The 25,351-nt window shown below is 39.0% G+C and overlaps 1 protein-coding gene across 5 annotated transcripts in view; it reads left to right on the top strand.

Annotated features, from left to right (window-relative positions):
- IFT74 (intraflagellar transport 74) overlaps positions 1-21,694 on the top strand; it is a 126,621-nt gene extending 104,927 nt beyond the window's left edge. For 4 of the 5 annotated variants that reach the window (XM_030817599.1, XM_030817600.1, XM_030817602.1 and 1 more), the window contains 2 exons: positions 1,123-1,183; positions 3,164-3,482. In XM_030817599.1, the coding sequence (XP_030673459.1) occupies positions 1,123-1,183; positions 3,164-3,282 (180 nt within the window). In that variant the 3' untranslated portion in view covers positions 3,283-3,482. Of the gene's footprint in view, positions 1-1,122; positions 1,184-3,163; positions 3,483-21,667 lie in introns of those variants that run through there. The other variant, XR_004031409.1, reaches the window with a different exon arrangement.
- Positions 21,695-25,351: the final 3,657 nt, after the last annotated feature.

Below are 25,351 nucleotides of genomic sequence, written 5' to 3'. Positions count from 1 at the left end.
GTCTGATGCATTATAAGAAGGCCACCTGTTTGTATGAAACAATGACAAAAAAGTCTGGTACTTGACTTTGCTGAAGGTTATTAGAGATTTACTGCCAGAAACTGCTGACTGCTTCCTTAAGTCCATCTTAACTTCAAGGTCCTGTCTGGGGAAGATTGATGTGATTTAGTAATACCAGCTCACAGCACATACAGTTCACATAATTAATTAGCTATGATTCATTCTAATATCTAGATTTATCTCTTTGGAGGAAACAATGAGATGGATCTACATCAAGCCTGAATTTACGCCCTGAAAATTATTTTAACGTGAGGATAGAAAGAAACATTTCCACTGTTGCTTCAATTATTGTATTTTTAAAAATAATCATTACTTCTTTGAAATGTCCAGGTGGAACATTGTTTTAGCATTTCAATTTTCAAATGGTCCTTTGCTTTGGAAAAAACTATGTGCATCTTAAAAAAGAAAGACCATAACCAGAGTTACAAGGTTAATTAAATCAGAAAAACAATTTAATTCTATAACAGTAAAATTGTCTTCTGAGGAAGCAACCATCAATATAATATCCACATTAGCTTCCTGTTGATGCAGAAATTATTGTAACAGTGCCAGCTTTTTACCAGCTCTCTTATAATCTTCACACTGCAGCTCTGCTCTTATCACAGCTTGTGGAATTAGACAGGAAATTTAGCCCTGGAAATAAGGAAGTTTCTCCTATATGGCTGAACCTTTGACAGTGTTTGAATATATATTATATTTGTGGCATTAGACTTCCAGATTTTAAGAAGAGATTCCCATCATGTCCCATTTTTCTTTTAAAAATTTTTTTAGGGAAAGGAAAATCATAAATTGTCTTTCAGTTGGCATGTTCATTGGTATAGTAAACATTTAAAATATTTTATAATTAAAATAAATATATAGAGTAAAACGTTATAGGATTCATCACTGTATTAATGTATTTACTATTATTTAATCTTTTTTTTTCTACCATGGCTTTATCTCAATAAAATGTAAGTTGATAAGATTTAAAGTTGGAGAGTTTTTTCTGTCTTATCCTCTTAGAAACACATTTAATTGTTTTAAATATGGGTACTAATTAATATTTTTCTTTTATGTTTTTAGCTTACAAATTTGGAGAGAAAGTGGCAACACCTTGAGCAAAATAATTTTGTGATGAAAGAATGTATCCTTTAAAAAGCTGAAAATGGGACCGGGTGCGGTGGCTCATGCCTATAATCCCAACACTTTGGGAGGCTGAGGCAGGTGGACCACAAGGTCAGGAGATTGAGACCACCCTGGCTAACACGGTGAAACCCCATCTCTACTAAAAAATAAAAATAAAAAATAGCCGGGCATGGTGGTGGGCGCCTGTAATCCCACCTACTTGGGAGGCTGAGGCAGGAGAATGGCGTGAACCCAGGAGGTGGAGCTCGCAGTGAGCCGAGATTGCACCACTGCACTCCAGCCTGGGCGACAGAGCAAGACTGTCTCAAAAAAAGAAAAAAAAAAAAAAAAGCTGAAAATGAAGTTGACTGAGTTTTTTTTTTTCTAGGAATATTTTTAAAGACTCAAATTTAGTTCAACACCTATTTATTAAATACCAAATATGTACAAAACACTGAGCTAAATTAAATGAATATGACTGTTTCAATTCCACAATCGTTAAGAGGTGTGTGTGTGTGTGTGTGTGTGTGTGCGCGCGCACCCGCGCACGCGCCCTCAAGTAACTGATAGAAAGCAGATTTTGGGAATTGCCAAAAAAGGAGTACAAAGACTTAATGTGGCATAGTGATTAAGTGCCCAGATTTTGGAGTCGGGCGATCCAATTTTAAATGTTAACTCTACTGCTTATAAATTACAAACTTTGGACAATTTAATCTGTTCAAGCTAGAACTGTATCATCTCTTAAGATTCAGTTTTCCAGGATCACAGGGCTTGGGTAAAGTTAAACATTATCAGTAAATCTTCTGATAAACACGGCAAGAATTTCTTTTTTGTTTAGAGACAGGGATCTCGCCACCTTAGCCAGGCTGGTCTCAAACTCCTAGGCTCAATCCCACCTCGGCCTGCTCAGGTGCTGGGATTAGAAACATGAGCCACTGCTCTCAGCCCCAGAATTGTATCATCTCTAAAATCTCTAAAATACAGTTAATATTTCCTTCTCATAGCGTTTGGAGAATTATATATAAGCATATAGTTATATATCCACAAGTGTATATATATATATATATATATATATATATATGTACATAATATATAGTATAGTTGTTTGTTGTTTATATGGTTCTACCTTGAATATCTGGGCAGCAAAGGGAGGTAAACTAAGTAAGATCCTGAGAAGTTTGACTTCCAAGCTCATCCATGTTTTAGCCATTTCAACTCCATTATATGTCTACAAAGATGATACTTATGTCTCATCTTATTGTTTACCTTTAGTTTGATTATAGGAGACAGCAAGCAGCTGTTGAGAACATGTGTTGTGAAGTTGTAACAAATATTTCCTTAAAAGTTGTTTCCTATTCCCTTCTTTGACCCATTCAAGGGTGTCTCTGCCTGGAGAACTAGATCCTGACTCAGTGGCAGCATAGGTTCTCCCCTAGGGTGGTGCTGAACTTCAGCTCAGAAGCAGCCTGGACCCCAGCTTACCTCCACATAAGGTGTTTTAGGTGCTCTGTTGCCAGTGTTAGTGCAACTTAGTTTAAAAATAGAGGACTTCTTCACAGTATGCTCTAAGTCTAGCACTGGAGTTTTGTGCAACATAAAGTAGGTGATTTGGGAGCAGAGTGAAGTCTAGAAATTTGCCTTAAATTATTTGTGGTACTCTAGAGAACGTGGTATGTGTATGTGTGTATGTGTGTTTGAATATGGGAACTAGTTTATTGAACGTTAGATTGTTCTAAGACCAGAATTAGATTAAAAATGCATAACATATTAAGTATTAAAAAGTGTTTACATTGTGTATGAATTTTTTGCAATAAGTTTAGCTTGGCATTTTAGGTTTTAATCGATGCTTAATCTGTTAAAATAATTACTGTATTTTAAACTATTCTAATTGTGCTTTTTTGTACCATCTTCAGTATGAAAACTATCAGTATTTAGTTCCTTTCTCAGCCACAATTAGATTTTTATTGACATTGTTTTCACCCTTAACTCATGTAATTAGTCATAGCAACCAAGAGTCAAGAGAGTGATTACCAGCCAATTAAGAAAAATGTGACCAAGCAGATTGCAGAGTACAATAAAACCATCGTGGATGCTTTACATAGCACCAGCGGAAACTGAGTTTAATTCAACTGAAAGTCTCTAAGGAAGTGTCCTCTTGCTGCTAAACTTGGTACAAGTTGACTACAAAAGAAAAAAAAAAAAGCTTACCTTTGGAGTTTACCTAAAATTTCTGAATGTTGTAATTTTTGTGGCCTCTTTTAAGAATGATATTTTAAAATAGTAAATAGTTCAGTAAATGGTTTGCATATTAAAAAGTACCATCTTCTTTTCTTTTTATGCTACTTGTATTTGAACCAAGAGATAAAGAAACTAAAAGTGACCATTGAAATTTATTTAGCTGGTATAATCTATCTATGGCAACAAATGAGATAAGCTTTTCTTGTATCAACTCTAGGACAGATGCATGGAGTATGATTCTGATTTAGCACTTATATCAACCTTGTCAATTTTTACTTCTAGAAAAAATTAGTAAGATTAGAAGGGAGATTTTTAGCTTTGAACCTTGCTTCTCAAATAGGTTATATTTGATGTGTATTAGACCATATAATATCACAGGTAAATATATAACATATATTCTTTATATAGCAGTTATACCTAAAGATTTGGAATTAGAAACTTTTAATCTTTGCAATTCTTAAAATATTTTTTCACATATATATGCCTGGAAAACATTAGGTAAAAGACTACATTTATAGTGGGCTGTTTTGGACTATGGCTACTGCTGTTCATTGCCACCCTGCAGTATGCGTTTACTCTCTTGTACTATTAGGAGGACTTAAGTAGATTAATTTATAAGCATTAGCCAGAATATTTGGGAAAAAAGCTAGAAGAGGTAGGATTGGGAGAGAGGCATAGAGTCTGGAAGACATTACAGTAACTGTAGATGTATCTTCTCATATCGTGCAGGAATGAGTCACCTTGGCCAGCATAAAATATTACTGAAAACTATCCTATTTTTGCCCTGATATCGTATTCACTAAGTAACTCTACTTTTCAGTATTTCTGAAACAACACATTGATTTCTTAAACCCAAATAGCTTTATTGAGATATTATTTACATACTTTAAAATTTACTCGTATATGTTGATTTTTTAAAATAAATATTTATAATGGTAAATTATTCAAATTAAGTTATATACGTTTAAATAAAGGAGTGAGCATTGTTGAGTTTGCTTAACTCTGGATTACTAATATGGCTGAAGATCCTGGACAATATATTCATTAAGGTGGCATTCATAAAATGTGTTCCACAAATCCTGAGCATCTTGAGTTATTAATAGTGTTATGCCTCCAAAGGATTCATGGTCAAAGAAGTTTGGGAAACATTGTCTGAAACAAAGGTGAATTACTTTATTTTTTCTTGACTGCTCATAACCCTTAATATGCTAATATATAATAAGCTCAAGAAGAATATATACTGTAAAGCATTTCCCAGAGATAGTTGTCCACAAAACCCTTACTTTCACAGAGCCTAGGTCACATGAGATGTGTCATTCCAAGAAATAGACTTTGTACACCAAATAGACTTCATACACTAAAATAATTTCATCTACTCAAGTCCTTTGGGCGGCTCTTTGGCCTTTATCACATGACTCCTAAGTATATCTCTTTTTAGCCACCCTCAGTTGTTTTATGCTGTGATCGTATGGAGTTTTCTATTGGAAATTGGTAGCAGAAAGTGCTTATTAAATTTCACAAGGGAAAAAACTCTTTTAGCAGTTAAAGAGAGTGAAATCTGAAATTCAGTAGGTAAAACAGGTAATAGATTTTGATGACAGTTTGCCCAGCCCTTCGTTCATTCCTAAAGTATTACTGTAATTTGGTGATTAGGAGCCTTTGTAGATATACCCGACTGCTGAAAAACGTTCATCTTTTATACAGTAACAACCAGAGGTATGATTGAGCATAGAGTTTAGGCAAGAGAACTGACTACTATGGTCTCTTAATCACATTGATTCTATTTCGTGGATACTTCCAAGGAGGAAGGGAATCTGGAAAACATGTTTGTGGATAGGTAATCTTTGTTTTCCTCATTTGAAAGCAAATTTAAATGCCTTTACTTTTTCCTTAGTTTTTTTTTTTTAATTTCTACTTAAGTGTTCTTGACATTTTACTGCACCCTTTTAAACTAATAACCAACTTAGTAATTTTTACTATTAGTAATAAGGGTTTTTTTCTGAGTGGTGGGATTATGGGTGATTGTAATCTTCCTTGGGCTTTTTGGTATTTGCTAAATTGTCTGATGTACATTTAATACTTAGAAATGCAATAAAATTCAAATAAAGTACTATATGCAGTTACTACTTTAACTCACGGAAAGGATGTAGTAGAAACTCTTCAGTCCTTGACTCTAGAACTGAACCAATCTTTACGCAGAAAAAAAGTAGGAGGAAGATTGGCCTGTCCATTAAATATATGTGTTTGCATTATAACAATGGGAAATTTGGCAGGAAAAAAATTTCTTGACAAAAAGCAAGGCTTTCAATTTCCATCCTAAACTATTCATATATAATATTGGTGGGGGAGAAATAATTGAGCAGGATTTCTTTAAATTAAAACATGTTTTATCTGAGGGAAATTCTCACTAATGTCTCTTCCTTCCTCTCAGAGCCTTTCCACAAATCTAACAAGAATATTCTCTTTACTGGGATAGAACTGGAGGCTAATAGCTGCATGAACTGGCTCTTCCTGAGTCAGTCACATTACTCAGGGGGTTCCATTCATGCTAAAATAACACCTTGTAAGTCACAAGGAAAGAAGCTGCAGACTGAACAAACATGCTGAGCGGTTTTACTAGTGAAGATCAACATGGGAAAGTTAGCAAGTCTTTGTTTTTCCCATCCTTATCTTTTATCAGTAAATAAACATGAGTTCTTGATATTCTTTTTCCTGTGGAGTCCCTCATTTGGACAATACTATAGTCTCATTTTAAGGTACAAAATTCAGTGCCTGCTTAGAGGATCACAGCATGGAATAATGATATTCACACCAGAGATGAAAGGCCAGTTAGTAGTAGTTCCAGGGGTTTTTGCTGTTCCCTTGCTCAGTTTCTCTAGATTTCTTTCCTTTTGCGATACAAATGCAGTGTAAACAACCTTAGGGAAATTATAATGTTTAGACTTAAAGTAAGAAGAAATAAAGATGGACCACTAGAGAATTGTAGTAATCTATTTTTAAATTGATAATTGTGTCTCATTTTTGTATACCTTTTGAAATAAGAGCAGATTATGTCTTAAAATTGCAAGTTTACAGTTTGATAACTGAAAAACATTTTTAAAAAGACAATTTTTAATACAAAGGTAGATAATTTAGGAAGACAGATAAATAAAATGAAGAAAATAAGTTACTAGTGATCTCACCAGTCTTTTTAGATATGCATCTACATTTATGTCACACATATCTGTTTTATTTATATATTTATGCACCTTTAAAATTATATTGTTTTTAATTTTACATTTGCTATTTGTAATTTAGCACACATTTTTCCATGTCATTATATACTGTTGTACAGCATGTTAAATTGTTGCATATTATTTCATTGTGCAAAACTTTCAAAAACAAATCCTACATTATCAAATGAGATTTATGATATAGAGGTTACATGTAAGCTTTAGATCAGATAGCTGGAAATGTGAATCCCAGCTTCACCACTAATTTGTTATATGACCTTGGAAAGTTAGTGTCAGAATTTCAGTTTCTTCATCTACAAATGGAATAATAATGCTTAACGCATAAGATTGGTTCAAAGAGTATGCAGAACCCAAGACGTCTGACACAAATCGTCCTGGGAAAGGTGTCATTATTAGTAGTGTGCAAAACTGATTGTTTCCCTGCACTCTCACCAACACTGGTGTTACCCAGGCTGACAGTGCACTGCCTCATTTGTTTTACTTAAAAAAAACTGCTGCATTACTGCAATTAGAAGCTATATTTTAATTTGCAAAATATGTTTTCATATCAAAAATTACAGTCTGATTCTTAAAAATCTTTAAAAATATTCATTATAGCTTTGTAACATACATCAAAAGCAAATTACTGCCTCAATATTTTTCCTCATAATGTATCATAATGAATTGCTGCTCTGAAAACCTGACTGCTTAACTTTAAGAGAAATAGGAATAACTTGTGTAGGAATAATCTACTCAGTAATCAAGGCTGTATTGTTTGTTCATTGTCTGTAGCCTCCTGCAAGTCAAGTGGTTGCACATAAAGAACAAGTATGTCAGCCGGGCGCAGTGGCTCACACCTGTAATCCCAGCACTTTGGGAGGCCGAGGCGGGTGGATCACGAGGTCAGGAGATCGAGACCACCCTGGCTAACAGGGTGAAACCCCGTGTCTACTAAAAATACAAAAAATTAGCCAGGCGTGGTGGTGGGCGCCTGTAGTCCCAGCTACTTGGGAGGCTGAGGCAGGAGAATGGCGAGAACCCAGGAGGCGGAGCTTGCAGTAAGCTGAGATCGTGCCACTGCACTCCAGCCTGGGTGACAGACTCCGTCTAAAAAAAAAAAAGTATGTCACAGGATGGAAAAGAAATACCCATTTATTTATTGGGGAGTCCAGTATACAAGAGGGTTTGGAGAAAGCATGAGTCAGAATTTCAGTTGTCTACTACCTAAAAAAAGGCTCAGGCACGCTACAGAAAGCTTTCTACAAGAGAAATAAAAAAAAAGAAAACTAAAATGAGGTTTTCAAAATTCTGTTTTCTTTCAAAATATTTTGTAAAACAATATTCTTAACATGATAACAATATGGTAATCCCGTGTAAGAAAGGCAGACTTAATCAATTAAAATTACTTTTGGCAGAGGGTGAAGAAAGAACTATTGTTAAATTGGCCATTTAAGATTAGAAGACAATAGCTGAGCTAACTAACCAAACTGAAATATTATCTCATTCTCTGTGTTATCATTTTCAGTAGATAAACTCCCTCTAATAGAGGAAGTCCAGATTGACATGAAGGTGAAAATATTTGTTAAAATTCATAAGCTCAATCTGATTTTTTTTAACCAAAGGAAAATATCCTTCATTGTTAAAAGTATTTCTAGGTCTTTAATTAGCTTCTTGTTAAAATGAGCTCACTTTAGTTTACTGGGTGGGGAGAGGGCTGCCTCAGAGTTTGGCCAGCCCCAACCCTGTGCCTCCCTGCCAAGGACAAAGCAGGGACCTTGTGTCTGAGGATCAGGGGAAATGGTTAAGAAGGAGAGGAAAAGAAAATTGCTTTTCCAGCTCTTTCAACTTCCTATGTAGCCTATAGAGAAAAGCAAGAATCCCTTTGGGAGGAAATAACAAAAGTGCCAACAATAGATAGATGTATGAAGCCTGCATCCCTGCAGCGTACTGGAGCTCTTACCCTTATAATGGCCTTTATCGGAAGGGCAAATGCACATTTACTATAAACTCGTCCTATCTTCCTGGGAGCCTCTCCCCTTCAAGTCATTCCTTGGCCCACTTCCTTCTCCTGCCAGAAATATCAAAGTCAGAGAAGGGGATAAAAGCGGTAAAAGTCCAGCTGCCTTGTTTCCTTTTCCTATGGCACAGTTGAGGTAGCCAGTTAGATAAGAGGTGTTCATAAAAGACCTCAAGAAACGGTTAATCGAAGAGTGTCAGGTAATAAGGTAAGCAAGCCTCTTACAAAATCACTTGCCACTTTATTATGTCTAAAGGGCTCCACTTCAGCAGAAACCAAACCAAAAAAGGCTCTAAAAAATTTACCTTAAAATTCTGTCCGGAACCTTTTCAATGAACATAGGTTGAATGTCTAATATGGGTTTGCCTAACCACACACTTTGTTTTGTCAAATATTTAATTCCAACAATACTTCATGACCTCACTGTGCACTGCCATCCGCATCTCCAATAATCACAAGCATAGCAGGTATTGATGCCATAGCTCTTTTTTGTTTTGTTTTGTTTTTTGTTTTGATACGGAGTCTCGCTCTGTCGCCCAGGCTGGAGTGCAGTGGCGCAATCTTGGCTCACTGGAAGCTCCGCCTCCCCGGTTCACGCCATTCTCCTGCCTCAGCCTCTCCGAGTAGCTGGGACTACGGCGCCCGCCACCACGCCCGGCTAATTTTTTGTATTTTTAGTAGAGACGGGGTTTCACCGTGGTCTCGATCTCCTGATCTCGTGATCCGCCCGCCTCGGCCTCCCAAAGTGCTGGGATTACAAGCGTGAGCCACCGCGCCTGGCGATGCCATAGCTCTTAATTGTCTTAGGAATTAAGAGAGGTGGCATCAGTACCTGCTAAGCTTGTTGATGAAAAGAATTGTTAAAAAGAGTTTATCAGGGCTGGGTGCAGTGGCTCACGCCCGTAATCCCAGCATTTTGGGAGGCCAAGGTGGGCGGATCATGAGGTCAGGAGATCGAGACCAGCGTGGCCAACACGGTGAAACCCTGTCTCTACTAAAAATACAAAAAAAATTAACCAGGTGTGGTGGCGGGCGCCTGTAATCCCAGCTGAAGCAGGAGAATTGCTTGAAACTGGGAGGAGGAGGTTGCAGTGAGCCAAGATCACGCCACTGCCCTCCAGCCCAGGCAACAGACCAAGACTCTGTCTCAAAAATAAAAACAAAAAATAAAAATAAATGTAAAAATTAAGTTATTATTGACTATAGTCACCCTGTTGTGCTATGAAATAGTAGGTCTTATTCATTCTTTCTAACCATGTTTTGTATCCATCAACCCTCCCCATTTCCCACCCCTGCTCCCCTCATTACCCTTCCCAACTTATGGTAACCATCATTCTACTCTATTTTCATGAGTTCACTTGTTTTAATTGTTAGCTACCACAAATGAGTGAGAACATGCAAAGTTTATCTTTCTGTGCCTTGCTTATTTCACTTAATATAATGACCTCTGATTCCATCCATGTTGTTGCAAATGACAGGATTTCCTTCTGTTTTATGGCTGAATAGTACTCCATTGTGTACATGTACCACATTGTCTTTATCCATTCATCCGTTAATGGACACTTAGGTTTCTTCCAAATCTTGGCTATTGTTAATAGTGCTGCAATAAACATGGGTATGCAGATACCTCTTTGAAACACTGATTTCATTTTTGGGGGGTATTACCTAGCAATGGGATTGCTGTATCATACAGTACTTCTATTTTTAGTTTTTTTGTGGGACCTCCATACTGTTCTCCATAGTGGCTGTACTAATTTACATTCATTGAATGTATGTAAATTCATACTTTTCTTTTGTATGTATGAACCAACAGTGCGTGAGGGTTCACTTTTCTCCACATCCTCTCCAGCATTTGTTATTGCCTGTATTTTGGATAAATTTTAACTGGGGTGAGATGATATCTATTGTAGCTTTGATTTGTATTTCTCTGATGTTCAGCATTTTTTCATATACTCGTTGGCTATTTGTATGTCTTCTTTTGAGAAATGTCTATTCAGATCTTTTGCCCATTTTAAAATCAGATTATTAGATATTTTCGGCCTCTTTCATCTTAACTAAGCACTTATTACACACTGGCCATAACTTTTGCAGTATGAAGTGTGACAGAAAAATGATCATGAATTTCTTTTCTTTTTCACAATTTCATGCATAGAAGATTCATTTTTACAGTAGATGTGAGCATACAATTTTTTTTCGAGAACTTTCACCTTTTCACTTAAAGGAAACAATTTGTGGCTTTTCTTTGACATATCTGAATTGCCAGCATCACTACTCTTGTGTTTGGGGGCCATTATTAAGTAAAACAAAGGCAGTTTGAACACCAGCACTGTAATATTAAAGACAGTGAATTGGATAATTGAGGAGGCTACTTAAGTGTCTAACAAGAGGGTCAGGTCTACAGCATGGGTACACTGGACAAAGGGATGATTCATGTTCTGGGTGGGAAGGAGTGGGATGGTGCAAGATTTCATTATGCTACTCAGAACGGTGCACAAAGTAAAACCTGTGAATTGTTTATTTCTGAGATTTTCCATGTAATATTTTTGGACTGCAGTTGACCTTGGGTAACTGAAACCATGGAAAGCAAAACCGAAGCTAAGGGGGGACTGCTGTATCAAGGAAATGTAGCATATGAAAGGGCACAGGAGTTTGAATCTGAAGCACCTCTTTTGCCTGCTAGCTGGGAGGACTTTGAGCCAAAGTCATTCAGTTTCCCTGAGTCTATTTCCAGGGTTATGATAGGACCACATGGCTATTGGAATCATCTCAAAGATCCCTATTTCTCAGGCTAATCTCAAATTGTGATAGTGACTTTGTGATTGGGATAACTATGTAATGAAAATTTGATCAGACTACTTATTTTCCATAGGCTTCTATTTTGTCACTAGCTGTAGAGAATTAGGGTTTTCTATATATAAGTCATGTCATCAGTAAGCAGAGACACTTCTTGAATTTCTTCTTTTTCTATATGGATGCCTTTTATTTTTATTTTTATTTTGCCTAATTACTCTGGCTAGGACTTCCAGTACTATGTTGAACAGAAGTGATGAGAGTGAGCATCCTTATTTTGTTCCTGATCTCTTAGAGGAAAAGCTTTTCATCATTGAGTATAACGTTAGCTGTGGGAAAAGGGAACTTTTTGAAGCTTATTAAAAAACAGTCCAGGTTTTGGTTCTCTGGCGATGGATGGATGGATGGATATATATAAAATATAGACACATATATATGAATATATGGATGGCTATATATGATATATATATATCATGTATACATATGGAGAGAGAGAAAAAAAGAGGGAGATGACCACATTTATTGGTGAAAACCAACCAAGTTGCCCTTCTGTAAACATAATTCAGAAAGAGTTATTTGTGGAGTACCGGAATTGGTGAGAATTTCGATAGCTTTTCTGTTATAACACTTTTGCCAACTGCAGCAATAGATTCAGGTTTTTCTCGTCTTTTGCTGTGGTTGAGGGAAAATCTGTTGAGATTCATCATTTAAGCTCCTATATGTTAAGCCTTTTTCCTAGGATCAATGATTTGCTTTTTTCTAGAAAAAACCTTTTGTTTTGTTTTGTTTTGTTTTTTAGATAAAATGACCATTGCCTCTCTAAAGGAAGTATACAAAGAAAAGTATAAAATTAGGCTGGTTGCGGTGGCTCACGCCTGTAATCCCAGCACTTTGGGAGGCCAAGGCAGGTGGATCATGAGGTCAAGAGATCAAAACCATCCTGGCCAACATGGTGAAACGCCATCTCTACTAAAAATTAAAAAAATTAGCTGGGCATCGTGGTGCACACCTGTGGTCCCAGCTACTCTGGAGCCTGAGGCAGGACAATCACTTGAACCCGGGAGGCCGAGGTTGCATTGAGCCGAGATCATGCCACCGCACTCCAGCCTGGCAACAGAGCGAGACTGCATCTCAAAAAAAAAGAAAAAAGAAGAAAAAAAAAGAAAAGTAAAATTGAAGGCATTGTAATTTAATCTAGCTATAGACTTAGAGCACCTGTACAACTTCTATAGTTGTCAGTCATTTAAATCTCTGTGTGCTGCCTTTGGAACATGGGGGACATAATGATCTACTCTTACAGAATGAGATGCTGATTAAATAGATAATGCCTTTAAAATATTTTGAATTAAAGATATTTTAATGTGTAAGTTTACTGCAACTCATTTAAACAAATCTACTTGGTAGTGAAGCTATCTGATTGTACAGGAAAAAATATTGCCCTTATGATTTAGAATAGTGCTGTGCAATATGAGCTACAAACGTGAGCCAAATATATAATTTTTATTTTTTAGATGGAGTCTCACTCTGTCACCCAGGCTGGAGTGCAATGGCATGATCTTGGCTCACCGCAACCTCCACCTCCTAGGTTCAAGTGATTCTCCTGCCTCAGCCTCTCGTGTAGCTGGGATTACAGGTGAGTGCCACCACACCCAGGTAATTTTTTGCATTTGTAGTAGAGATGGAGTTTTGCCATGTTGGCCAGACTTGAGCTCCTGACCTCAAGTGATCTGCCCACCTTGCCTTCACAAAGTGCTGGGATTACAGGAGTGAGCCACCGTGTCCAGCCCAAATATGTAAATTTTAAACTTTAAACTTTGGACTGTGGGCTTTTCAGTTAATGCTGAAATGAGTTAAGACTTTGGGGGACTGTTGGGAAGGCATGATTAGTTTTGAAATATAAGGACATGAGGTTTGGGAGGGACTGGGGCAAAATGATATGGTTTGGCTCTGTGTCCCCATCGAAATCTCATCTTGAATTATACTCCCATAATTCCCATGAGTTATGAGAGGGACCCAGTGGGAGATAATTGAATCAAGGGGGTAGTTTTCTGCATACTGTTCTCATGGTAGTAAATAAGTCTCACCAGATTTGATGGTTTTCTAAGGGGTTTTTGCTTTCACTTCTTCCTCTCTCTTGTCTGCCACCATGTGAGATGCCTTTCAACTTCCACCATGATTGTGAGGCCTCCCCAGACATGTGGAACTGTGAGTCCATTAAACTTCTTTTTTTTTTTTTTTTTTTTTTGAGAAGGAGTCTCGCTCTTGCTCTTTCGCCCAGGCTGGACTGGAGTGGCGCTATTTCGGCTCACTGCAAGCTCCGCCTCCCGGGTTCACGCCATTCTCCTGCCTCAGCCCCCTGAGTAGCTGGGACTACAGGCGCCCACCACCGTGCCTGGCTAATTTTTTGTATTTTTAGTAGAAACAGGGTTTCACCATGTTATCCAGGATGGTCTCGATCTCCTGACCTTGTGATCTGCCCACCTTGGCCTCCCAAAGTGCTGGGATTACAGGCGTGAGCCACCACGCCCGTCCTAAACCTCTTTTTTTGTAAATTGCCCAGTCTCAGGTATGTCTTTATTAGCAGCATGAAAATGGACTAGTACAGCTGGATATGAAATTCTTGGTTGAAATTTTTTTCTTTAAGAATGTTGAAAATAGTCTCCCAGTCTCTTCTGGCTTGTAGGGTTTCAACTGAGAGGTCTGCTGTTAGCCTGATGGGAATCAGTTTGTAGGTGACCTGCCCTTTCTCTCCAGTTGCCTTTAATATTTTTTCTTTCATTTCGACCTTGGAAAATCTGATGATTATGTCAGATTTTCCTGGGGGATGATTTTCTTGTGTAGAATCTTGCAGGAGTTCTCTGTATTTCCTGAATTTGACTGTTGGCCTCTGTAGCAACGTTGAGGAAGTTTTCATGGATGATATCCTGAAATATATTTTCCAAGTTGTTTGCTTTCTCCCCCTGCCTTTCAGGGATGCCAGTGATTCATAGATTTGGCCTATTTACATAATCCCATACCTCTCAGGGGTTTTGTTCTTTCTTTTTTGTCCTTTTTTCCTTATTTTTGTCTGACTGTCTTATTTCAGAGAACCAGTCTTCAAGTTCTGAGATTCTTTCCTTAGCTTGGTGTATTCTGCTGTTTGTAGTTGTGATTGCATTGCAAAATTCTTGTGTTGTGTTATTAAGCTCTGTCAGACCCATTATGTTCTTTTTTGTACCAACTATTTTGTCCTTCAGCTCCTGTATCACTTTATTGTGATGCTTATTTTCCTTGGATTGGGTTTTGCCATCCTCCTGAATCTCAGTGTTCTTTGTTCCTATCCATATTCTGAATTCTATTTCTGTCATTTCAGCCAGTTCGGCCTGGTTAAGAACTCTTGGAGAACTGGTTTGGTCATTTGGAGAATATGTGACACCCTGGCCATTTGAGTCACCGGAGTTCTTGCATTGGTTCTTTCTCACCTCTGTGTGTGGGTGTTCCTTTAACTGCAGTGTAGATAGAGTACAGCCAATAGACTTCTTTTCTGGATGTTTTCACAGGGCTGAGGCTTTGTGTAGCTATGCTTTTTATTTGAAGCTGACTTCTTATCTTTGGTTTCAGAGGGAAATATGTTAATAAGGTATTTTTGGTATTGAAACTTTGGGATGTGATCCAGTAGGTGACACTTAGGCTTATTGGTCAGTTGGTTGACTCTTGCTCAGCTGTGTGGTTTCCCTGTGTTTCCTCACAGTTGCAGCTGTGTTCCCTCTCACTGCTCTGAAAGTGTGGGTTCCACTCCCCCTTGAATGCTGGCTGTAGTTCACAACTTGGCACTCCTGGGCTGCCCACTGCCAATCTGGGGTGATCTCAGTGTTTATGTTCCTTCCCCAGCTTAGAAGCAGAAGAAGAAGAGATCTTAGTAGTGGTTGTGCCAAGGGTCATTTGCTTGACTCATGGGGGCTCCACCCCAGAGGGATGGAGGTTAGCAATCATTCAGTGCAATCAGCCCAACATGGAGAGTTTGTATAGGGCCAAAGCCAGGTATTCCCTGTCTGGTGATGAGCTGTGGGGCATGTGTGGGACCCATGGGAACAGACTAGCCTCCTCTCCTTGGGTCAACTGCAGCTTGTTGGAGGTGTGGATAAGGCACTTAGGGTCTTTGCTCCTTCATTAGTCCAACGGTGGCAAGGGCAGTTTCCCTGCAGAGGCAGTGGCAGAGAGGCTTTCAGTTGCCCTGGAGGCTCTGTCCATGGAGTTGCTGAGTTGGTACTGGTTTGACAGCTGTGGCAGGGGATGGCTGGAGGCCCAGGCCTGGAGGACCTGCCTGATGAGGACATACGGGAATGGGCACCTACATAACAGTCTGGTCACTTTCTGTAGGGCTTCTGCAGTATGCTTGGGACCTACTCCAGTCCCTAGTCACCTCAGATTTTCCAGAACCTGTGGGTCTCACCAGCGAAGGCTGCAAAACAGCAAAGATGGCAGCCTGTCCTCTCTGGGAGCTTTGTCCCAGATAGATACAGACCTTTCGTCAGCCCAAAGGCACCTGTAGGAAGTGGCTGGCGACTCTGATTGGGAGGTCTTGTCCAGTGAGGAGGAACGGGATCAGGACCTGCTTAAAAAAGCAATCTGGCCACATTTTGATAGAGCAGTCATGCTGTCCTGGGGGTTCATTTCAGACCCCAGTCACCTCAGACACTCCAAAGCCCAAAGGCTGGAATGGCTAAGTTGCCCAAACAGCAAAGATGGTGGCTTGCTGATGTGGTTTGGTTGTGTCCCCACCCACATCTCATCTTGAATTCCCATGTGTTGTGGGAAGGACCTGGTGGGAGGTAATTGAATCATGGGAACAAGTCTTTCCCGTGCTTTTCTCATGATAGTGAATAAGTCTCACAAGATCTGATGGTTTTAAAAAGAGGCTTTCTTCTGCACAAGCTCTCTCATTTTTTGCCTTCTGCCATCCACGTAAGATGTGACTTGCTCTTCCTTGCCTTCCACCATGACTGTGAGGCTTCCCCAGCCACATGGAACTGTAAGTCCAATTTAACCTCTTTCTTTTGTAAATTTCTCAGTCTTGGGTATGTCTTTATCAGCAGTGTGAAAATGGACTAATACGCTTGCCCCACCCTCTGGGAGTGCTGTGCGGCGGGGATTCAGATCTCTGTCAGCTAGAGAGCTTGGGTGGGGGATAGCTGGAGGCCCCTGTTGGGAGGTCCTGCCCAGTGGGGAGGAACGGGATTGGCCACCCAGTTAAAGCAGCAGTCTGTCCATGTTTTGGTAGAGCAGCTGTGCTGTGCTGGGGGATCCCCTTCTGCCCTGGGTTGGCTCAGACACTCCAAAGCCTGAAGGCTAGAACAGCTAAGGTGCCTGAACAGCAAAGATGGTGGCCCACCCCTCCCCCAGAAACTCCTTCTTAGGGAGGTGCAATGCTGCTAGTGGTAGCTGGCTGGAATTACAAGCCAACAGGTCTTTCTTGTGAGGTGCCATGAAAATGGGGCCTGCGGCCTGCCGCTACTCAGCCCCCTGGATTCAGCCTCTTTCCTAGGGGTATGTACAAGAGTCTAACCTCCCTCTTTGCCAGAGCTGCAGCTACTTTTGCCAGAAAGCTCAAGTATCTAAGCCTCCAGGGTCTCCACACATGCCTGAGTGGCTGCTCTGCCAAGATTCCATGTAACTCTCTCTGTCAGACTGAAGACAGAGGGCCCTGGTGGAGTGGGTTCACAAGGAGATCTGACCCAAGGGTTGCAAAGATCTGTGGGAGAAGCATGGTTTCCCAGGGTTGCTCATTCACTTACCACTTCCCTGGGCAGAGGAGGATACCCTGTCTTCATGTTGCCCCCAGGTGGCCATTATCCTGTCTTGCTTTTCTTCATTCTTTGTGGGTTGAGTTGTTCCCTTGATTAATGCCAATACAAGTACCTGGATGTTTCAGTTGAAGGTGTTGTATTTACTAGCCCTTTCTGTTTCTCTCCATGAGAGCCATGTATACTAGCTGCTTCTAGTCAGCCATCTTGCCAACTGCCGCTACATTCTTCTTTCATTCTAAGTCTTTGAGATCTGATGTGTATTTTACACCTGCAGCACATTTCAGTTCACACTATGCACACTTAAGTGCTTGATGTTCACATACAGAGATTGGCTGCATGTGGGACAGTGTGGATTTAGAATTTAAAGCTTTTTATTCTTATTATAGCAAGGGGATGAGCCATCAAAGGAAGCCGAAGAACAACTTTTTTTTGTTTGTTTGTTTTTGACATGGTTTGGCTTTGCGTCCCTGCCCAAATCTCGTGTTGAATTGTAATCCCAAATATTGGAGGCAGAGCTTGGTGGGAGATAGTTGGGTGATGGAGGTAGATTCCTTGCAAATGTCTTGGGCCATCCCCTTGGTGATAAGTGAGCTCTCCCTCTAAGATCTCACAAGACCTGGTCATTTAAAAGTATCTGGCACCTCCCTTCCCTACCCCCTTGCTTGCTCCAGCTTTTGCCTTGTGAAGCACCTGCCCCACCTTTGCCTTCCACCATGATTGTAAGTTTCCTGAAGCTTTCCTGGATGCTGAGCAGCACCATGCTTCCAGTAAAGCCAGCAGAACTGTGAGCCAATTCTACCTTTTTTCTTTATAAATTACCCCATCTCAGATTTTTTTTTTTTTTTTTTGAGACGGAGTATTGTTCTGTCACCCAGGCTGGAGTGCAGTGGCGTGATCTTGGCTCACTTCAACTGCCTCCCAGGTTCAAGCAATTCTCTTGCCTCATCCTCCCGAGTAGCAGGGATTACAGGCATGCGCCAGCATGACCTGCTAATTTTTGTATTCTTAATAGGGACAGGGTTTCACCATGTTGGCCAGGCTGTTCTTGAACTCTTGACCTTGTAATCTGCCCAACTTGGCCTCCCAAACTGCTGAGAATACAGGCGTGAGCCATGGCACCCGGCCAGGTATTTCTTTATAGCAATGCAAGAATGGCCTAATACAGTTTCTTTATTTTTCTATAAGCTCTTGTTACATGGTTCACTTATTTCAAGTTTTCTGATGGCTTTCAGACCAAAACAGGTTATTCTGAAAGACACGGTGAGAGCAGCAACTAACTAGGCTGTAGGCAGTTTTGTTAAATAGAGGATACCTGTCCTGTAAGGAAAAAGAAAAAAACAATTTTCTTATGTGAAATTAGAGCCTAAAATAAGACTTATCATTGCACTTCGTTTGATTACTCTTCAGTTACGGACATATTTTATTTATTTATTTATTTATTTATTTATTTATTTATTTATTTAAGTTTTGAGATGGAGTCTCGCTCTGTTGCCCGGGCTGGAATGCAGTGGCACGATCTCGGCTCACTGCAAGCTCCGCCTCTCGGGTTCACGCCATTCTCCTGCCTCAGCCTCCCAAATGGCTGGGACTACAGGCACCCGCCGCCACGCCTGGCTAATTTTTTGTATTTTTAGTAGAGACGAGTTTCACTTTGTTAGCCAGGATGGTCTCAATCTCCTGACCTCGTGACCCACCCACCTTGGCCTCCCAAAGTGCTGGGATTACAGGTGTGAGCCACTGCACCTGGCCGGACATATTTTATTAAATAGTAATCTTAATTGGTTTATGAGGAAAATATTATATGTCTGTATGTATATAACAAATATATTTTATTGACTAGTAATATTAATTGGTTTATGAGGAAAATATTATATGTCTGTGTATATATATCTATATATCTATATATATAGATATCAAATATTTTAGAAACTTTCTTCTGAATGGGGCCTCTGAAAGAATCTGGCCAAATATTTTGTAAATTCAAAAACTGAAAATATCAGGAGGTTTGTAAATTGTGTTTACATTTAATAACTCCAGTATTCAAAAATATTTGTAGCCTGTATTATATGGTATAAATATTTCATATGATGCCATTATTAAAATGTTTTAAATTTATCCGTGTACCTACCTAACTAGTAAATTTTCATTACTGAAGTTGAAAAGCTTCAAATCATAGAGCTGTTCTAAGAAAATCTCTAAACTGAAACATACTTTGAGAAGAGTCAGTACAGAAAATTTCCAACATTTTTCCAGTCTCTCCTTTACTGAGCCCACCTCCCCTGTTAAAAAGCAATACATCAAAAAGTCTGTTTGAGTATACCTTTTTATCTAAGATAATATTTACATTGGGAACTAATAAAAGTTTAGATTAAATTACATACAGTTCTCAATACATATTTATTTTAATGACATGACTTTGATGCTCAAGCAACTTATTAATAGTATGTAAAATGAACTGGATCACACAAATGTACATTAGAGTTTGTTACCTTGTAAGCCCTTTGTGAGGCTCTTCCTGCTGCCTTCCCAACTACACTCTGGGCTCCCCAGGCCTTCCTCTCAACCTCACAGATCTCTGGCACTAATATCAGCAGAGGAAGGAGTGGAGATGAGGCTAACTAGACTAAAACAATGGGGAAGGGAAGAAGACAGAGCAAGCAAAGTACCTTGTGACCTTAAAATAATGAGCCATGTTTTCCTGTGTGTCTACTGAACTGTCTCTAAAGACAATTCAAAAAAAGAAGCTATAAAAATGTCGAGAATAAAAGCAACATCCTTGTGATTAAAAGCCTGCCCTACCAAGTTTGCTGCTTTGAAGCACAACGCACATTTGAATGTAACTGAAAAGAAAATTTCAGCATGTTTAGAAGGTAAGAAATACCAGGTGAGGTGCAAACCTGCCTTACAACTTGACAATTATTGTTTATAACTTATATTTCAATCTTTTAAAATGGTTGATAAAACACATAATGCTCTCCCTTCCTCCCATTTATTATCAAGATAATGAGGAAATTCTCAGCTGAGATAGGAATAAAATTTTTTGATTCAGGGTGAAACTCTGCTGTGTGCCTCTAAATTTTCAGAATTTTTCAGTATTTTTGCCATTGAAGCAATAGTAGTGGATGAGCAAAGAGTGAAAATTTCAGTGAAAGAAAAATTTCTAAATGGTGGTGGTAGACCAGAATAGCCATGGAAGACAACATATTTGCAGGTTCTAGGGATTTGGATGTGAACATTTCCCCCTTCAAAAAATGTTCACATCCAAATCCCTAGAACCTGCAAATATGTTACCTTCCATGGCAAGACAGACTACAAATGTGATTAACTTAAGGATCTTGAGATGGAGAGATTATTCTGGATTATCCAGATTGGCAAAATATAATTACAAATATCCTTATAAGAGGGAGACAAGGGGGCCAGAGTCAGAGAGAGGAGCTATGCCAACAGAAGCAGAGGTTGGACTGATGCTCCTTGAAGATGGAGAAAGGGGGTGTGAGTCAAGAATTGCAGCAGTCTCTAAAAGCTGAAAAAGGCCAGGAAACAGATTTTCCCCTAGAGCCTCTAGAGGTATTTTACCCTAAGACACATTTCAGACTTCTGACTTCCAGAACTGTAAAATAATAAATTTGTGCTGTTTTAAGTCATGGAATGTGTGGTATTTTATCACAGCAGCAATACAAAACTAATACAGCAAGCATTGAGGAGCATGAACGCAACATATGCCTCAACCCTCTGCAGTTATTTTTTTTCACCAGCTGTAGTTTTCATCCTCATACTTATCATAATCCCATTGCCAATAACAGGAAGCACTAACGATGTAAAGTTCATCATATGGGTAAAACAAAATATGTTTGTACTATAAAGACAACCTATCAGCAAGTAAAACTTTCCATTTATCAAATTCATTTAACTAAAACTTATTGAATAAAGAAGCGACCACGGCCGGGTGCTGTGGCTCACGCCTGTAATCCCAGCACTTTGGGAGGCCGAGGAGGTGGATCAACTGCGGTCAGGAGTTCAAGACCAGCCTGGCCAACATGGTGAAACCCCATCTCTACTAAAATTACAAAAATTTGTCAGGCAGGATGGCGGATGCCTGTAATTCCAGCTACTTGGAAGGCGGAGGCAGGAGAATCACTTGAATCTGGGAGGTGGAGATTGCAGTGAGCTGAGATCGTGCCATTGCACTCCAGCCTGGGCAACTTAGCAAAACTCCGTCTCAAAAAAAAAAAAAAAAAAAAGACATGACCAAGACCAATAAAAATTCCCACCCAGTTGGAATTTACATTCTAATGGGAGACATGGGCAATAAATACATTAAGCAATTTTATATAAAGATACATTTTCTGTGGGAAGCGCAAATACTAGCTGATTCTGGAAAACTAAATCAAGTGTCCCTTCATAAACCCAACTTCCAGGTTCATGAACCCTTTACTAACTGTAAAATGTTTTTTCCTCAGGTATTCAAATGAAACCTCCAGGGATTCCTCAAGGCCTGCCATTTCATTTCACATCAGTTTTCTCAAATTTTATGGGATAATCACTGTGAAAAAAACATTTTAAATGGTCCATTTTCAAGGCATGATAAATCTAAGTACTGGCAGCCAGCCTAAGGATGTAAAACACCACACAGCTCATGCACCTGGAAAGTCACGATAAGTGAACAGACTGTAAAGGAGGGGTCAGCCCATAAAAGGGAAGAAAGTTTTGTTACTGGGAAATCAAAACTTAAGCTGGGAAGGGGATGGGAGGGTATAACCTTATAAGGGGGATAATAAAACTTAGGCTTTGTCTGGAAAGATTGTAACCCGATGGTACTCGGCCAATGAGGAACTGGGGGAGGGACTTGCATGCTAGGAGATAAATTACGTGCTGTAACTGCCCTGGGTGTGCCTGCCTACCAGACACTTAATTTTGCAAGACTGCCATGCAAAGTCTTGCTTCCACTGTTCTTTGTGTCTCCAAGTCCATTCTTTGAGTTTGGATGAGTGAATGTGTTTCTCACAATCACTTTCTAAAGAAGGCATAAATGAATATTACTGCCATTCTCCAGCCTCTGTCCCTATTATCCACCTCTAGCCTACATGCCATGTTCTGGCCAAACAGAAAAGAAGGGTGAACTCCAGGGAATAAAAAAGCATGGTTAACTAGAAATATGACCAGTAACACCCAAGCCCTGTTAGTATGTTCCCTTTGCATTATTTGTGGATAAAGCCCTTTTCAACAAGATGTGGAAGTATAATTTTCTTACATTTATGCCTGAAGTTATTAACCAGTAATTGTTCCAAGTGACTTTTTTTGAATGACATTTAATGGAACTATACAGATAGTTTCATACTATCCATGTTTTTACTCAACTGAGAAACTATTTAGAAGATCAGACTCCATGCAGAAAATAAATCTGTGTACAAAAAATGATTTAGAATTCAGAGATATCCTTCATTCCTTTCTCTCCTTACCCCTTACATTCCGTTCATCAGCATCTTCTAAAATTTTACCTACAGAAAATCACTTGATCAGTGGATTTTTTTCCATTTCATTATTATAATGCTAATCCAAGCCACCATCATATTATACTTGGACCTGAATTGATCTCTCGCCTCTCTGCAATCCATTCTTCAAGAGCAGTCACAGTAATACTTTTGATTTTATTAAAGAATATTAAAAGTTCAGTAAATACAAATAATTTTACAACAAACATCAGTGTTTTCACTACCTAGAGTTTACAAATTGTTAATAATTTGTGTTTACATATGAGTGGTGTTACAAATATGATAACAGAAATGGACACTACAAATACGGTGATGTCCTTTTTGTTCTCTTCCTCATTCCCATAGTCTAGAATTAGTCACCACCTTAAATTTGGTGTTTATCCTTCCAGGCTGTTTTTATACTTTTATTCTATATATGTGTTTACAAGCAAAATATGGAATGGTTTTATATCTTTAAAAAATTATATAAATGGTATCATTCTCTACCTTCTTTATTCCATTGAACATTACTTAATTGAAGGCTATCCCTGTTGATTCTTATAGATCCTGTTTTTCCATTTTAATTGCTGTGTATTGTATTCCACTGTGTGAATACATCATTATTATTTCAATTGTCTTACAGATTGATGTTTAGTTGCTTTACGTTTTTCTCTACTACAATGCCCCAGTGAGCTCACTGGTGACTTTTTGTGCACATGTATACAACTTTCATCACCTAGATATAGAATTGCAAGATCATAAGGAATGCACATTTTCAATTAGATTTTCCCAAAGAGGTTGTGCTGACTTACACTCTCACCAGTTATGAATCCTGGATTCAGTATTTTCAAACTTTAAATTTTTTCTAATTGTTGCTTTAATGGGATTTCTGTGATGACTAATGAGATCATATGACAATTGGACATTCTTTTATGAATTATCTTCTTCATATCTATTGCCCATTTTCTATTATATTATTTGTCTTTTGGAAGTTTTATGTTGCAAATATCTTCTCTTAGTCTAAGCCTTATCTTTTCACTTTATAGAAATTTAAAGGGATTTTTGCAATTACTTTTAATGGCAAACACAACAATTACTTTTGCACCAACCTAAAATAAGATATTATTTGTTATTTGAAATTTTTAATCAAAGTGACATTTAAAAACAAATTAGATAATAGTACTAAGTTTTTGTTAAAATTAAACAATAGCCAGCCAGGCGCGGTGGCTCACGCCTGTAATCCCAGCACTTTGGGAGGCCGAGGCGGGCCACAAGGTCAGGAGATTGAGACCATCCTGGCTAACACGGTGAAACCCCGTCTCTACTAAAAATACAAAAAATTAGCCAGGCAAGGTGGCGAGCGCCTGTAGTCCCAGCTACTCAGGAGGCTGAAGCAGGAGAATGGCGTGAACCCGGGAGGCAGAGCTTGCAGTGAGCCAAGATCACGCCACTGCACTCCAGCCTGGGTGACAGAGTGAGACTCCTCTGTCTCAAAAAAAAAAAAAAAAAAAAAATTAAACAATAACCTTACTATAAATCCTGTATAGTTTGTAGTATATCTTGGAATATAATGGAGGATGAACCTATCATTCCCAACAGTCCCTAGAATAATGCTTTGCATGTGGCGGGTATTCAACAAATATTTGTTGGATAAATGAATGATTATTTTTGTTACTGTGATAAAATTCTAACTTAAGAAACTTATACCCTGTATTGGATAGTCAAGATTCTGATTCTGAGAGTGATCAAATCAGAGAAGTAGCACATATCATAGAGTTTTTCTTAATAAGGTTTCCTTCTTTCTAAATATACTGCACATCCTATGAGTCACGGTCAGGCTTACCTCAGCTAAGAGGATTGAGATATCACACAACAACCTTTGCAGGGGAAGAAAAAGTTACAAAACAGAGGAAATCTGGGTTTCAGAACAACGGGAGTGCATGTAGAATAGTGGCTAATAGCATGGATTGTGGAGTCAGACCAACTGGGCTTTAACCCTGGGTCTTCTACTTGTCAGCCGGATAAACTTAGATCACCTACCTTGCCTAATTCCCAATTTCAACAACTACAAAATAAGAAAAATTATGGGCCGGGCGCGGTGGCTCACGCTTGTAATCCCAGCACTTTGGGAGGCCGAGGGGGGGGCGGATCACGAGGTCAGGAGATCGAGACCACGGTGAAACCCCGTCTCTACTAAAAATACAAAAACTTAGCCGGGCGTGGTGGTGGGCGCCTGTAGTCCCAGTTACTCGGAGAGGCTGAGGCAGGAGAATGGCGTGAACCCAGGAGGCGGAGCTTGCAGTGAGCCGAGATCGCACCACTGCACTCCAGCCTGGGCGACAGAGCAAGACTCCGTTTCAAAAAAAAAAAAGAAAAATTATGTCTCTCTCATAGCAAACCATAGGGATTAAATGACCTAATGTATTAAAGCATCTTCACAGTGCCCAACACCAAAGTGTTCAAAAATGGTAGCAGTTGGTATTATTAAATGGAAGTTATTATACATTCTCAGATATTATGTAATGGCAATGCAGCAATTTAAAATTTTAATGGCATTTACACATTGCATTATGGCTATAATGTATTAAGGAGTGCCTTTTCACTATAAGAACAAATAGCCTCAGATGATGTACTTCCTATTTTGATTTCCAGTTTCCATTGATAATTATTATA

The sequence above is a fragment of the Nomascus leucogenys genome, chromosome 8, assembly GCF_006542625.1.
Source record: "Nomascus leucogenys isolate Asia chromosome 8, Asia_NLE_v1, whole genome shotgun sequence".
Classification (NCBI taxonomy): Eukaryota; Metazoa; Chordata; class Mammalia; order Primates; family Hylobatidae; genus Nomascus; species Nomascus leucogenys.
Note: the sequence above shows the minus strand (reverse complement) of the source record. Positions and strands in the feature narration are given on the sequence as shown.